This window comes from Stegastes partitus, unplaced genomic scaffold, assembly GCF_000690725.1.
Source record: "Stegastes partitus isolate 25-593 unplaced genomic scaffold, Stegastes_partitus-1.0.2 Scaffold90, whole genome shotgun sequence".
NCBI lineage: Eukaryota > Metazoa > Chordata > Actinopteri > Pomacentridae > Stegastes > Stegastes partitus.
Window position 1 is genome coordinate 448,173 of NW_007577821.1, and position 15,605 is coordinate 463,777.

General features: G+C 39.8%; 1 protein-coding gene across 1 annotated transcript in view; it reads left to right on the top strand.

The window, feature by feature from the left end:
• Positions 1-10,837, top strand: part of LOC103353952 (retinal-specific ATP-binding cassette transporter-like) — a 39,666-nt gene extending 28,829 nt beyond the window's left edge. The window contains exons 37-49 of the mRNA XM_008277158.1: positions 146-261; positions 686-833; positions 3,463-3,586; positions 3,909-4,038; positions 4,188-4,308; positions 5,413-5,475; positions 5,845-5,951; positions 6,384-6,525; positions 6,806-6,940; positions 7,231-7,334; positions 7,558-7,650; positions 9,274-9,523; positions 10,066-10,837. Of these exons, the coding sequence (XP_008275380.1) occupies positions 146-261; positions 686-833; positions 3,463-3,586; positions 3,909-4,038; positions 4,188-4,308; positions 5,413-5,475; positions 5,845-5,951; positions 6,384-6,525; positions 6,806-6,940; positions 7,231-7,334; positions 7,558-7,650; positions 9,274-9,523; positions 10,066-10,182 (1,650 nt within the window). The 3' untranslated portion in view covers positions 10,183-10,837. The remainder of the gene's footprint in view (positions 1-145; positions 262-685; positions 834-3,462; positions 3,587-3,908; positions 4,039-4,187; positions 4,309-5,412; positions 5,476-5,844; positions 5,952-6,383; positions 6,526-6,805; positions 6,941-7,230; positions 7,335-7,557; positions 7,651-9,273; positions 9,524-10,065) is intronic.
• Positions 10,838-15,605: the final 4,768 nt, after the last annotated feature.

The following is a 15,605-nucleotide window of genomic DNA, read 5'->3' on the forward strand; positions in this document are numbered from 1 at the left end:
AAGCAACTTCAAACGATGAGATATTTTTGATTGAACCTTAAGGAGCTTTTCATTCTTACATCTAGTTGTTGTTGTTGCTGTTGTTGTTGTTTTAATAATGTAAGAATTCTATGTTTGTACTCACATTAAATGCTTGTTCCCCTAGATAAACTACTCTCTCAGCACTGCGATGGTCGTTGGCATTTTCATGGCTTTTGACAAAAAGTGTTACACATCACCATCCAACCTGCCAGCTCTAATAGTGCTGCTTCTACTCTATGGGTAAGCTGGTGCTTCATTTAATTAAGTTCAGTTTTGTTTTGCATTTGAAAAATGGTGAAACATAAAACAAAATAAAAAGCAAAACACCGATTATGCTGTTGAGATGGTGAGAGCACCCCGAGGTTCATATTAGAATGCTTCACTAGCAAAGAAGAAACAAATGTGTGACTGAAAAAGACAAGAATTGAATAACTGCACTTGTCAGGGCCCCTCTTCTATCTGCTCTCTCAGCTGGGATTTCTTCTGCCAGGGTGCGCAGGAAGGGAGGGCTGTTAGGCTGATAGAGAGGCACCTGTGTAGACACAACAAAGAAATTCATAGAGAACAACATGCATTAAACGGAGGTGACATGAACTGAAACACACAGAAGTGACTGATCTTAAACAATATATGTTTGTCTTTTTTCGGACTCACCTGCCTTTAGGTGGTCAGTGACGCCAATGATGTATCCTATGTCCTACATTTTCAACATCCCAAGCACTGCGTACGTGTCTCTGTCCTGCATCAACCTGTTTATAGGCATCAACAGCAGTGCCATCACTTTCATTCTGGAACTATTTGAGAACAATCGGGTAAGGATGCATTGAGTCATTTCTTGTTGTTCCTAAATGTCCTAACCTTTTACTGCAGATAATGCATATTTGAATGCGCTCCTATCTCTTACATTTTGTATTTGGATGATTCTACTTTTCAAGTTTAGTTGCTCCCAGAATTATTTTAACTGTATTATTACTTTTGATATGAGGCACCCTTTGCAATTCAGCAACATTGGTTTAGTGTGAGGGCTGCAAGGTGGTGCAGTTGGTAGCACTGTTGCCTCGCAGCAAGAAGGTTGCAGGTTCTCGTCCTGGTGGGGGCACCGGAATCTTTCTGCGTGGAGTTTGCATGTTCTCCCCGTGCAGCGTGGGTTCTCTCCGGGTTCTCCGGCTTCCTCCCACACAGTCCAAAAACATGTTGAGGTTAATTGGTGATTGTAAATTGTCCGTAGGTGTGAATGTGAGTGTGCTTGGTTGTCTGTCTCTAAGTGTAGCCCTGTGATAGACTGGTGACCTGTCCAGGGTGTCCCATGCCTTCACCCTAAGTCGGCTGGGATAGACTCCAGCCCCCCGCGACCCTAATGAGGATTAAGCGGCGTATAGATAATGGATGGATGGTTTAGTGTGCTTACTTCATCTGTAGAAAAAGACTGACAGCTCACTGGTAGCATAAAAGCAAATCATTAAGTTAATCAGGGATTAAATATACAGATTAAACCTACCTAATTATGTTTTTGACCACTTAAGACCAGCATGACAGCTGGAACAACTCTGTTATGTTGTTGTGACTGATCATCCAAAATCAGTTTTCCTTTCAGATGAAGCATTTAAAGGTGACAATCTATATTTTGTAACAATGGATGTTAATATTAATATACAGATGGTCAGAAAAACATCCACACATGAGGGCTAATGTTGCTCCTAATTTTTGGAATATTTGGCCAATTCCAAGTGGCCAAAAACTGTAAATGTTCTAATACATGTCTTTTTGTATTTTTTTAATGTGAATTTTGATAAGGACTGCCAACTGCTATCATTTATTTTTCTGCAAAACAAATCTACCCATCTTCCTATTAATCAAGTAACCTTGACCTTTACATTAACAGTGGCTCAATAGTTTGGACCTTTCCACATGTACATGGGCATTGTTTGAAACAACACTTTCTCTATTAAGTTGACAGAATTCGGGTTTGTGATTTTAGAGTCTGTGCGATCATCGTAATTTTGTGCATTGGCAGACGTGGGCAAAATTGTCATTACTATCCTTGATAACAGGACCTTTCACATGTTTGCACAGAGATCTATAGTTACTCATCCACTATTTAAAGGCTTTTTCAATGTTACTGATTGGCTGACGTGCTGTAGGGTTAGAGTTATAGTGCTTCAATTGCGTTTTCATGTGGACAGAGATTAGTTTTGATGACAAAGGAGGGGAAAAAAACGTGTTAAGGCAAGTTAAGGCAGTATGACAGTGAGCCTGCAGACACAACACCAGAACCCTGTCCCTTAGGTATTTAGATTGAATTCAGTCATATTTGCGCCTGCGCTTTTCCTACTCTGAAATGTCAAAATGTTTTCTTTTAAAGGTATATCTGACTATACAGCAAACTTCACCTGAATGTCCATACGCAAAGACTAGTAATTCAGGTGGTACAGCTGGGGGAACATGAGGGCTGATAAGAAGCTGAGTCTCAGGTGTGCAGTGCAGGGCAACACTGAGGGTTCCTGTTAGACACCTGAGGAATGAATCTGAACATATAAGACAGCAGTAACAACTGCCAACAGTCACTCTGTCAAGTGTTTCAAGAAAGAAAAAAGGAAGAGGAGGAGGAAACAGAAGGTGGTGGTGAGAGGACAGATGCTGCTCTCATTGTAAGAGGCGACTTCCTGCTCAGTGAAAAAAAGAAAACAGTGTTTCCCACCTGTTGCACATCTGCACTCCACTTCTCAGCTCTCTGATGAATCCCACAACATGAGTCATCAGAAAACCGCTGGAGGTGGACTGAATGAGTGTTTTTATGCAAAGATCAAGACACAAGACTTTAAAAGAGTGTGTCTAAGCATTTTGAAACAAGTATGAGTCACTTTGCTTTAGCCAACACATGAACAGCATTGAAAAAGGTTAAGTGTTGGGTTTTGGTGTTGTTATAATGATATGCATAAAGTAAGACACAACAGTGGACAAAGTAGAGGTTCTGTTTCAATTAGAATCAACTTTTTTCTCAATTTCTACACAAAGTGAGGACATAACAGGAACATACGGAATTCATATTAACTGTGTACTTAAAATAGGGAGATAAATGTACCCCTGTATGACAAAATGCTAACAGAACAGGAGGCACACTTCACAGGATACCCCAAATCAAAGTATAACCTAAGCACTTGTTTCAGTGCATTCCATAATCATGTTTTTATGATTTTGTATGCTTAGAGATCAGGCAATTCTAAACATTTCATTAGATATGATGCAGATGTTGTCTGACAAATTACTGAGATGACATTGCAGTGATGTAGCATATTTAGCACAATACCTCTCCTAATGTAGCCCAAGACTACAACAAGATTCCTTTTAATATCATATCAACTTGTATATTTATTTAAATGTTGTCTTGGGGAAAAGTGAACTGAATATGAAATGCATGTATGTGTGTTTTTGTGTTGCCAGTCTTTGCTGATGTTCAATGAGTGCCTGAAGAAAGGCCTGCTGGTGTTCCCTCACTTCTGCCTGGGGCGAGGACTGATAGACATGGCCATGAACCAGGCTGTTACTGATGTTTATGCCAGGTTTGGTAAGTTCTGAATACACATGAGTTATGACTTCAGTTGATAAATTTCCATGTTGTAAACATTTTTGAATGAGAATGTTAGGCAGGATTTAACAAAAATTGCTCCTTTGGTTCATTATCGAGTAGTTTGTAGTCTTAATGCTGCACTGTAGATATTTTTGCCCAGCCAAGCCTTAACTATGTCATATTTCTGAATGACTCTGCTGTAAAAGTGAGTTAAGCTTTAATTGTCTGTAAAAATAATTGAGCCTGTGAGATATATGATGTTTTTCTTTTTACTAAAGAATGAGTTCCTTTACAATGCAAACTTTATCTCTGTTTCTAGGTGAAGAGCACACACTGGACCCTTTCCAGTGGGACTTTGTGGGGAAAAACATTGCTTTTATGGCAGTGGAAGGCTTTGTCTACTTTATTCTCAATCTTCTGATCCAGTACCGGTTCTTCTTGGACCACTGGTAAGGCCTTAAAGACAGACCAGCTAGAGTTTTAAGTAAAGAAAAACAGAAACATAATCAGGAATTTTTTTTTTTTTTTACTCTGGGTCAAAACTAAGCTATTGCCAGATAGGATAAGGCACATCTCAGATGTTTTCTTTCCCCTTCAGGTTATCAGACTACAAGCAGACTCGAATACACGATGAAGACGACGATGTGGCAGCAGAGAGGCACCGAATTTATGATGGAGGGAGCAAAACAGACATCCTGCATATCAAGGACCTTTCTAAGGTAAAAATCACTGACTCAACCATGATTGTAGCTTCATTGTGATGTTTCAGTTTAGACTGTAGCAATAATAAGATGCCATGCCACTAAGAAAATGTAATTAATACAGCTTTGTACATGCAGGACACTGATCATTTAGGCTGTTGTGTGTACAATTTTGACCCAGCAGATTTTGTCATAATTCTAGAAGATCTTCAATAAATCTATAAAGGAACCAAAATACATGAGTTTTTAGAGGAAAAAATGCATAGGTTTCAATGATTCCATCATAGACAATTCAGAGTTAAAGGAGTCACTGGAAACTCAAGATTTCCATAATTCATGTGGTGTTTACAAGTGTATGGGAAGTTTTATCCACGGCTGCAAGTGTTTTTTTTTTTTTTTTCTGATCACAGAAAAGATTTTGTTCAGTTTGCATTTTCACTATATTATGTTTGACAGAAATATGAGGAAGAGGATCCAAAGTAAATATAAATAAGACAGCGAACGACACGTTTTATACAGTATCTAAGCAGACAAAGATAAAGAAAAGTAGAGGCTAGCTTGCAAAGAGATCACATCAACCTGGATGCCCATCAACCTTTTGACGTTTTAACCCATGAGTATTTAGTAGCCTCTACTACATGACTACATTAGTACTCAGCACACATGAGTCTGACAACATCCATCTTTAAGTTCAACATTTTGATCCCAAATACACCAGAAAATTTCATGACTATGTCTTGCATGGTTGTAGATGCTATCATGTTGACAAAATCTGTTCACAGCTGTCATATAAACACCTGCCATTCATGGTGGTTATTGCTACAGGCGGTGTGTCCAGGACCATGTTTTGCCAACACAGACACACACCTTGTTTTGCTGTCCCCGTGCTGGTTCCTCACTGACATATTTCATTTCATAGCCCATTTCTTTAACCGTCACAGCTGATTGCCTAAACGTAAGCCTAACCTTTATACTAAAACCAAGCCTTATACTGAAAAAGCAGTCAACTGAAAGTAGGAATTACATTGTGTACACACACACACAAAGACTCACAAGATTAAAAACAGTACTATATTTGCTATAGTGGCTGGTTATCATTAACTCCCTGCCCTCTCTGCACAGACATATGCGGGCAGGAAGAGGGCAGCTGTGGACCGGATTTGTGTGGGAGTACCTGCAGGAGAGGTAAAGTCACTTAGTTCATATACATTAAAATCCCAAATTTTCTCTTTTTGTATTTGTTCGAGTAAACCTACACACTGATTTAGCTTCCAGCCAGAGTATTAGAGATGCACTGTAATGTGCCTTGCAAAATGCAGAACTATATTTATATCTGGTTTTTATTTTATCTGGGAGTATTTGTTATTGTTCTCACATTCTTTCGTTAATACATGCAAGTCCATGGATTTTCAGTCAGTCAAGTCAAGAAAAATACAATTTGTGCCATAATGATGTCAATTGTCAATCTCTATAGTTGCAAGTTCATTTCAGCATCTCATTTTCAGTATTTCATTTGTCCTTGTATTTAGAGCTTGGTTGTCTTTTTTGTCTTAGTGTTTTGGTCTCTTGGGAGTCAATGGAGCTGGAAAGACAACGACCTTCAAAATGCTGACTGGTGACACTGATGTCAGCTCTGGGGAGGCTGCTGTGGCTGGTTACAGGTACATAAAGCTCAGTTAAAAAATTGTCCCTGGATAATAAATCTGTCTTCAGGGCTGCATAGAAAGGTATATGCCAACATTTTGAAAGTACCATGTTTTCCCCTTAGAATACTTATCAGGTTGGAAAAACAACAGATGTTGTGACCCTACAGAGGCATGAATGTGTGACATGACAGTACTTAATGGCAAACAAATATATCCAGTAAACTAATACATACAATTGACAAGAGGATTATATGTCACTTTTTGCAGTGTGTTTGTTCCTTTTTATACAATTTTGTTCTGATGAATCAGCTTCCTCACAGCTCTGGTTGGCAGTCTTACATAATCACTACAGAGGTCTAACCCCCTTCAGATATTGTTTGATATTCCTACCATGTTGTGTGCTGTTCGTTCACTGCAGTGACTGGCATTTTGCATCTTATGTTGTAGCATCCTTACAGAGATTCTGGATGTTCACCAGAACATGGGTTACTGCCCACAGTTTGATGCCATCGATGAGCTCCTTACCGGCAGGGAGCATCTCTACCTTTACGCTCGTCTCAGAGGGGTACCTGAGTCAGAGATTCCCAGAGTGAGTAGGACTCCAGCTGCTGTACATATTGAACGGTCTAATGATGTTTAACTCCGCTACCCAAATAACAGTTTGGCAAAACTCTAGACAGAGTTTCTGTTTCGTTGATCTGTGTTATATATCCTGTGTACTGTTACTCAGTATTTACTAATGCTTGTTTTGTCCTTTTAGTTTTGCTCTAACATGTTGTTATAAAGGGCTCAGTTAACAGAGGGGTTCCCATTCTAAAAGGTCACTTTTGGATTGAAGTAGACACTAAGCACAGCACTTCCCCCTGCAGGTGGCAGAGTGGGGCATCCAGAAGTTGGGGCTGACAGAATATGCAGGCTGCTGTGCAGGCACTTACAGTGGAGGCAACAAGCGCAAACTCTCCACAGCTATCGCAATGATTGGCTGCCCAGTGCTGGTGCTGCTGGTGAGTTAGCCAATGATGAAAAACTAATTAGTCCATTGTTTGGGTTTTGGGGTTTTATGCAGGGATTTGTCAATGAAATGGTCTATGGATCCAGATGGGAAGCCATATGGGTTCAGTCAAATCTGGCCTCGAATGTTTTACACATTGGCAAGAAACTGTGCAGTTCAATTCAAATTAGCATAAATCTGAGATCTTTGCCATATGCTGATAGAGATAAGGATTTGGTCTCCGTTCGTATGGAATTATGTGCTCAGAGAGTCAAGTTTGTTGTTTGTGTTGTGTGTATTTAGGACGAGCCCACAACGGGGATGGACCCACACTCTCGGCGCTTTCTGTGGAATGCCATCATGAGTGTCATTCAGGACGGCAGGGCCGTGGTGCTCACATCACACAGGTTCGGCGTCTAATCATAAAACTAATCCACTGCACACATTTGCTGCAGCAGCTGACTAAACACAGTTAACTGTTCTGCCAACAACTGTTGATGAAATCATGACTAGATTGGTATTTGCTTGATTTTACCACAGAGATCTGTGAAATGATGATGTATTGCTCGTAGACATGAAGCAGCAGCAGTAAAAAATAAAGATGGATTATGTCTGATTGTTTTCCACCAGCATGGAGGAATGCGAGGCTCTGTGCACTCGACTGGCCATCATGGTCAATGGGACCTTCAAGTGTTTGGGTACCATCCAACATCTCAAATACAAGTATGTATGTGTCGAGCAGGCTCATACAGTGTTATGATACTGTTTAAATATGAGAATTTCATGCTGTCAAAAATGTAAACAGTAAGTTGCCACTGGGGCTGTTTGTAACAACTATGAACACTTGTCTCACCACTAATGTGGTGAGACAACATGCATGACCTATTTTTTTTCTTCTGGCGTAACCCAACCCTAAGGTTTCTCAGACGTTGAGACTATACCAATAATACATACTAATAATATAAAGTTGTAAAGTGGCTTTGGGGCCTCAAAACCGCAGGTGCAAGGGTCACAGTAAGGCTTTTTTGATTTGCATTACCTTGCAACATGCCGTACATTCCTTCTGATCCATGTGAACAGTTGGTATATTGGTCTCGTGCCAGTAAAGTGAAACACTCTGCAGATACTGCAGAAAGGTGAGAATAATGCCATCAGTGCTTTTTTTAATTAAAAAAGAAAAATCCCTAATCACTTGTATCTAACTGCTGGTTGTGAGTGCTCCTGTGGCTGCTCTGCCTGGCCGTGGTGGTGAACCTGTGGCTGCATACAGTTACTGCTTGGACTTCAGCTGTGGTTTAGAGTGTGGTCAAATGGATGTGTCCAGCTGTTATACAGAATACTATATACAGTAGCATCACTACTCAGCCAGCAATACTATCTCTGTGCACACGACTACATGAAGATAATGTTACCATTATGAGGCATTAAAAGCACGTGTCTCAGCTGTGACTATAATTAATGTTACGACTGCGACTGAGGGTGCACTGCCTGGTTGCAACTACAGAGTCAGTGCACTGTTAGCTGTGGCTTCTCTCATAGCGTCTGAGTCTGCACAATTGCACAAAGAAAGAAAACTATAGGAGCTGGTACATAGCTCTCTCAAAGACCTCTGCAGAGACACTGGTATAACTGCAGCCTTGGGATGGCAATTATCACTATGACTGCAGGCTGTGATGTTTGTTTTTAATAGTTATAGTACTGACTACAGGCAGTGGTAGTGGGGGTGCAATGATAGTTTTGCTGGCTCTGAGTACTGTTGAAGCTACTGTATTCCTAAACACCTAAATAAACAAATAAGCACATCATCAGAAGCACTGCAGCTTAAAATAGTGAGAGCTGGACATGATTGAGCACTATGATCTAGCGTGTGACCAACCAGCAGCTGGACGCTGTCAGATAGCCATCCATCCATCCATTATCTATACACCGCTTAATCCTCACTAGGGTCACGGGGGGGCTGGAGCCTATCCCACCTGACTTAGGGCGAAGGCAGGGGACACCCTGGACAGGTCTGTCAGATATCAGTCTTTTAAAATCAATAATGAGCAATACATCCAAGTGTCACCAGTGTCACCATCTCTCCTTTCCATAGTATCTTTAGAGTGTTTCCCTAAACTGGCAGTGTGTTAGAACAACACATTAACTGTTCATAGTGATCAGAAGAAATCTAAAGCATAATGTGAGGGAGCACAAAGGTGGTCTTGCTGTGACCTTTAAGAGGGTCATGCACAAAACAAACCTATGATGTTGCTGATTTCAGTTTTTAGTCCAATACAGTGTCACTGAGTAATTATGTCACATATTGAAAACTGTGTAATGTAAATATACTGTGTTTCCCTGATATAGATTTGGTGATGGTTATGTAGTGACCATGAAAATCAAGGCAGCTAGAGCAGGCTTGTCCCCAGAGCTGGAGCCTGTTGAGAGCTTTATGGAGAGCTCCTTCCCTGGCTGCGTTCAGCGGGAGAAGCACTACAACACGTTGCAGTATGAGATCGCCTCATCTTCCTTAGCCAGGATATTTCAGCTGGTGGTGGCCAATAAAGACAGGCTCAGCATTGAAGACTACTCCGTTTCCCAGACAACACTGGACCAGGTATATATGAGAGACAACAATGAGAAATGTGTTTGAAAGGGAAAAAAAACAACAAGTATATGAACACCATGTCTATCATGCCAGTCTTCTAATGACTTCTACATCTACATCTCTATATATAATACATCTAATTTTCTATGATGGAATGATTGAAACCCAAGCATCTTTGTCACAAAAAAACAATCATGCATTGGATGCGTTAGATTTAGGCTGCTGCAGGACGTGTTGCTGTGATAGTCGCTGGATGAGTTGGTTCAGGAACATAGAGACGAGGTGGCACATTTCCATAGTTGCATTGATAAAGTGCTGAAGTAAAGATACTAAGAGTCAAAGCTCATAGTTACAATGAAAGTGTTTGCACTGTTGGATTGTAAAATTTCATTAAAAAGTTATCATGAAAGAACAAAGAACACTTAAAGGAACAGGTACGTAAAAGAAATAAATATAACTCATTATTCTGAGCATAAACAAAATTATGACTGTCAATTCAAGGCATTAAAAAAAAGTTTTTATACATAACAGTGACTTTGTCTGTTGTTCAGGTGTTTGTCAACTTTGCCAAGCAACAGACAGGAGAGGACGAGGACATCACGTTACACAGGCGAACAGCAGGTGGAAGAAAAGACATCAAGATTGCGCCAGTAAAGAGGAAAACATGAAAAAGTCAATAGTTCATTTTCAAACACAAATGTAGAGCTATTACTCTGCAGGGCAGTAAGCAAACATGACACATTTCGAAACTCAACCAGCACTTGTATTATTTCACTAGCCAAATTCCTTTTTAGAATAGAGACAAGTGTGACCGGTTACCTGCCAAAGTGAATGGTGGAACAGTTCATTTTTCCAGCCACAGCCAAACTTGATATGCCCTTGGCTGCAAATGTGGATTAGTTTTTGTTGATTTCATCTAAAACCAAGCATGTCTGACTCATTACGACAGCTTTAAACAATGTGTTACTTTAAACAACAGAAACTGCTGTAAATACGTTTTCTTTCGTAACATGGCAAAGAAACATTTCTGTCTAGACTGATTGGCTTTTATAAATATGTACATATTTTATGTGGAATGAATACTAAAGCACCTTAGAAGCAGTATTTTTTTATTGTCTGCATTAACGCACACAACTCATTTTCATATGCTGTGTTTAAATGAAACATCATTTAATACTGATTGTCTGAATGCAAAACATGTTTACTATTGCTTCCATTCTTATCCGACATCTGTCTAACATGCTTTATACATGCTCCGTGCAGTTCTGTCCGGTCGATTTATACTTGAGTCACAAATAAAACAGTACAAACCTTCATGACATATATCTGAAGTGCTGGATTTATTATTAAATATTTCAGCCCTCCCTGACTTTTCCTGAAGCTACTTGATGCTACAGAGGGTTCTTTAGAGACAAGAGTTAAAAAGCTTTTCACTCTGCTGCTGCTGACCTACAGTACCTCCACTGACCTCCATTGAAAAGCTAAGAAAGCGACTACAGATCAGTGGAGTGGCTGAAAGATAGCTTTGCATTGGGGGCCAAGGCGACACCGTGCTGAGTGGCTTGTCACAACCTGGATTTATCTGACACACAGTCCAATTACTGTTCTCCTGCTGCAAGTGGTGGTGGCATTGCCTCAGGCCGCCCACAAGCCTGAATTTCATTGGTTACCTCAAAGGAGCAGAAGGATGATGGCACTGTGTATTCTGGGCTGCTAATGAATCCTCTGGTGGGGCTCTCATGCTCCTCTGTGCCCATATGGTCACCTGGATGAAGCTGATGAGAAAAAACGGTGGTGTCGGGGCGCGAAGTCATACAGTAAGAGCCTGTGAAAGGTGAATGTTTTGTATACTGCTGAACACTGAACAGGATAACTGAGAGCACACAGACAACATAACCAATTGTTTTCAATATATTAGAACCAAAAATCTATTTTTAAAATACAGTACACAGAAATGTATGCTCACATTGAGCAAATTATGTTAAACACATCATGAAATTTGTGTGTCTGTGTGACTCAAGGGGGGAAATACTAAATTTGTAGGTCATCACATATTTTACCTTGTAATTTTTAGTGATCAGCAGCCACAATGAGCAAAAGAGACAATGCAGGTAAACTAAAGTCTGAAGGTTCTCAGCATTGTTGAACAGCAATATTGATCGAAGGTTAACCAATATCAGCACATCTATTGTCAACCACTGTGGTGAGAAGGTTTCATTTATGGCAAGACTTGATTCTAAAAAAAAAAAAAAAACAGTTTCAGTTTTAGTCTCTTTGCCAGTTGCTGCATGTGAGGTATGAATGAGAGACAGTCATCGATTAAAATTTCAAGGTATCTATACAGAGACACTAATGCAATCTGTACACCCTGAGAAGAGGTGATTGCAGGCAGGTTCTGTGATTTTGACTTGGAATTTAAGAACAAAATGAATTTGGTTTTGCTTGAATTTAAAACAAGTTTTAGGTCATAGAAATTTGTTTGGACAATATTCAAAGCTGTTTGCAGCTGGGATAGTCAATTCTGGTGTGGATGCTGAGGTGTATATCACAGTATCATCTGCATAAAAATGAAAATTGGCATTGGAAACATTATCTGTAATGTTTATGTATAAAATAAAGAGAAGTGGTCCTAGAACCGACCCCTGTGGAACGCCCTTGGAAATTTCTAAACAACTGGAAGTAGGTCTGTTTGATTGTACACACTGAGTTCTATGTGAGAGATAGTTGTCAAACCAGTTGACAGAATGTGGAGAAAGTCTGATTCTTCGAGGTCTTTGGTTGAGAAGTGTGTGGTCAACTGTATCAAAGGCTTTGGATAAGTCAATGAAAAGAGCTGCACAATGATGCTTACTGTCAAGAGAATCCATGAAGTAATTTATTACTTTCAAAGCTGCGGTAGTTGTACTAAGTGATTTCCTAAAACCAGACTGATAAACAGATAAAATATTGTTGTTGTTAAGAAATTCCTTGAGTTGATTACTGATGAGTTGTTCCTGAACCTTTGCCAAGACAGACAGTTTGGAGATGGGATGGTAATTATTCAATACTGAGGGATCACCCTCTTTAAACAGGGGGATAACATAAGCAGATTTCCATATACTAGAAATGTCATTGGTTATAAGAGACTGATTAAAAATATGTGTTAAAGGTGGAGCAATAAAATCAGCTGCTAATTGTAGAAAGTAAGGCTCTAATTTATCAGGACCAGATGGGATGTTCAAGAGCCTCGGGGCTTTATGCACCTCGAAGATGGTGAAAGGAATGAAACTAAGATTGGTCTGATATGGGATGACCATCAGACCAACATGTAGCAGGACAATAAATAAAGAACCTGAGGCTATGAAATATTCATTAAAACAACTCAACATTTCTGACTTATCAGAAATTTGGATCAAATCTTTGACAATGCATGATGGCAACTCAGCAACAGTATGATTCTCATCCCAAGATTTGATAGTTTTCCAAAAATTTTGAAGAATTGTTCAAGTTCTTTGAGGTTTGGGTAAGGAAATGATCAGCTCTGGCTTTCCTGATTGCAACAGTATAGGAGTTTGGAAGCTGCCTGAACTGCAGCCAGTCAGTGTTGCTATTAGTTTTTCTGGCTTTTGCCCAGGCAAGGTTTCGCTCATGAAGCAAATCTGCTAAATGAGAAGTGAACCAAGGATTACTCCATCCTTTAACTCGTTTATTAAAAACACAACCCTAATTGTAAACCCCCAAAAGAACTACATATTTCATGGCATGTTCAACCATGTTGTATTGCAACACTACTGGAACTTGTAGTTCTTTCTTCAAAATAGCCATTTCTCCTAAATGAAGGGTGAAATATAAAACTTTAGGTGCATTTAGGGGTTTAAATTAATGACCTGACTGTGGGAAGAAAAGAATGACAAAAACACCACAGTATATGTGCTGTCTGATAGGGAAAAAACGTGTCCCAGAGACGAAAGATAATTCCAATTGAAATGTATTGGTTTGAAATTTGTGCTGGGGAACACGAAAAAGTCGGGCAAATCGTGTCCTAGGACACAAAACAATTGATTAAATTTCGTGACTATTTAACAAATTGCCGTGAGACTGTGTTGTTCTATGCTACATGTGAAGAACTTTGCTTTAAGGTCACTAAATAAAAATCTGAAGAAGTCACAGAGCTAAAATCTTCACAGGAAGAGGCTGATATCCGGCTACTGCTTCATGCTCTCCATGCAGCTGAGTCTGGCTACAAGTCTGTTGTCATCAGTGCTGAGAATACAGACGTCCTGGTCCTCTGCTTGGGGGTGAGCAGCAGCATTCCATGTCCCATGTACCAGACATGTGGAACAAAGAACCGGACAAGGTTCCTAGGCATCGCCAAGCTACCCCCATGCACTGGGAGGTACAGTCTCTAATGCTTTAATTGGTATGCATGCCTTCACAGAGTGTGATACGGTCAGTGCGTTCACTGGCTGTGGGAAGATGGCTGTGCTAAAAGAAAGTCTGAAACGGAACAACAGCTACCAAAGGAGAATGAAGTGGATGTGACCTTTGAATATTATACATGCAATATTATACATATTATACAATTAATGTACAGCTGCAACTTACATAATAGAGACCTAATATAGCAGACATTTGCTAACTTGTATAACTTTAATTAACCCGGCAAGGTTTCCTAAACCAGTCTTCTATATCATATGTTACATAGATTACAGTCCAAAATATGAAGCAAATACAAAAATATGCTGTAAACAAGAAATAATCCTTCTTCTGGCAGTTTATAAATCTTCTCCTGAAATTCTGTTTTATAGTCAGGCTCGCTGGGTGGTGAAGCTACATGATTGATGTACCTGCAAACCCCCAATGACACTAGTTCTGGGAAGAAAAATAAGAAAAAGATTTTTATTATTATTATTATTGTTATTGTTGTTGTTGTGGTAACATCAACACTCACAGTCTGCATGATGTTTTTCTGATCTAATTATCAGATATTCTTGCACAGCAGGATGAAGATACCACATGTGCAGCTGCAACCTAATGGCTGCTCTGGAACAAAGATGGACACCTTCATGTGAAGTTCCCCCTCAGGAGTAAATGTGGGATTTAAACAAAACTGACATGACCTAATACCTGGCACTGATTACTGCTTACATTTAAGTGTCAGAGAAATACACTAGGAAGAACTCACCATCATAGCAGGCCTCTGAAAGCACGATTTAAATGTGTGAAAGCGACTTCCACAGATGTCCTCAAACAACCTCTGATGTGATGGAATAAGTGGCACACACTTTATTATAAAAAGGGCAGAATAATTTTACATGTCAGTTACTCAGCCTGTAAAAACAGCCGTATATTGTCTGTCGTGACTCCAGGGGTGCTTTGTCACTGCAGTCTGGTTTGAGGAACTTCAGTAATAATAGTAATCTCATTATGAGCTTGGACTAAAAAGCCTCTGTTACATGCAGTGGAAGACATGGGTGTTTACAAGGCGGGAGGACTCTCACAGGAGGTGCCCTTTTCTTCTTTGTATAGTTCCTGTTATACAATGTGTGAAGTATAGTCCTTAAGGCTTAAAAGATAAAGGAAGTTACATATATGCACATAATCATGAAACTTCTCCTTTCCGAGAGGACGCTTGGAGTTTTTCCTCATATGGTTTTACAGGACAAGTAGCTGATGGAGTCAGATGAGGATACAATTACTCGAGTGTGATGAAAATGGGCTGTAACCAACTGTTTTGTGAAATAATTATACATCATGTGATTTAGCAGTATAAAGAAGGGTCAGAGGGAAAGGAAGTTGTCTTACTCTGTCTGATGCCAGGGAGAGTTTGACCCAGAGCTCTGTAATGCAATATATAGCGTGTGATTAAATTGATTAATTGAGACCGAGCTGAATCTTGTCTTATCTTTAAAAACGAACACGCGGAGAAAAGACAGTTTCTCCAACATCCCCCAACTGTATGAACATAGAAAACTAACTACTGGAGTAATATTTAACTAACCAAGTTGTATCTCTACAGACTGTTAACAATTTTTTGATGTTTTGTTAAACATGTTCTCAGCATAGACTGTATAAAAGATGGACGTAGCTACCGTGACGTCACCCGTTGGTT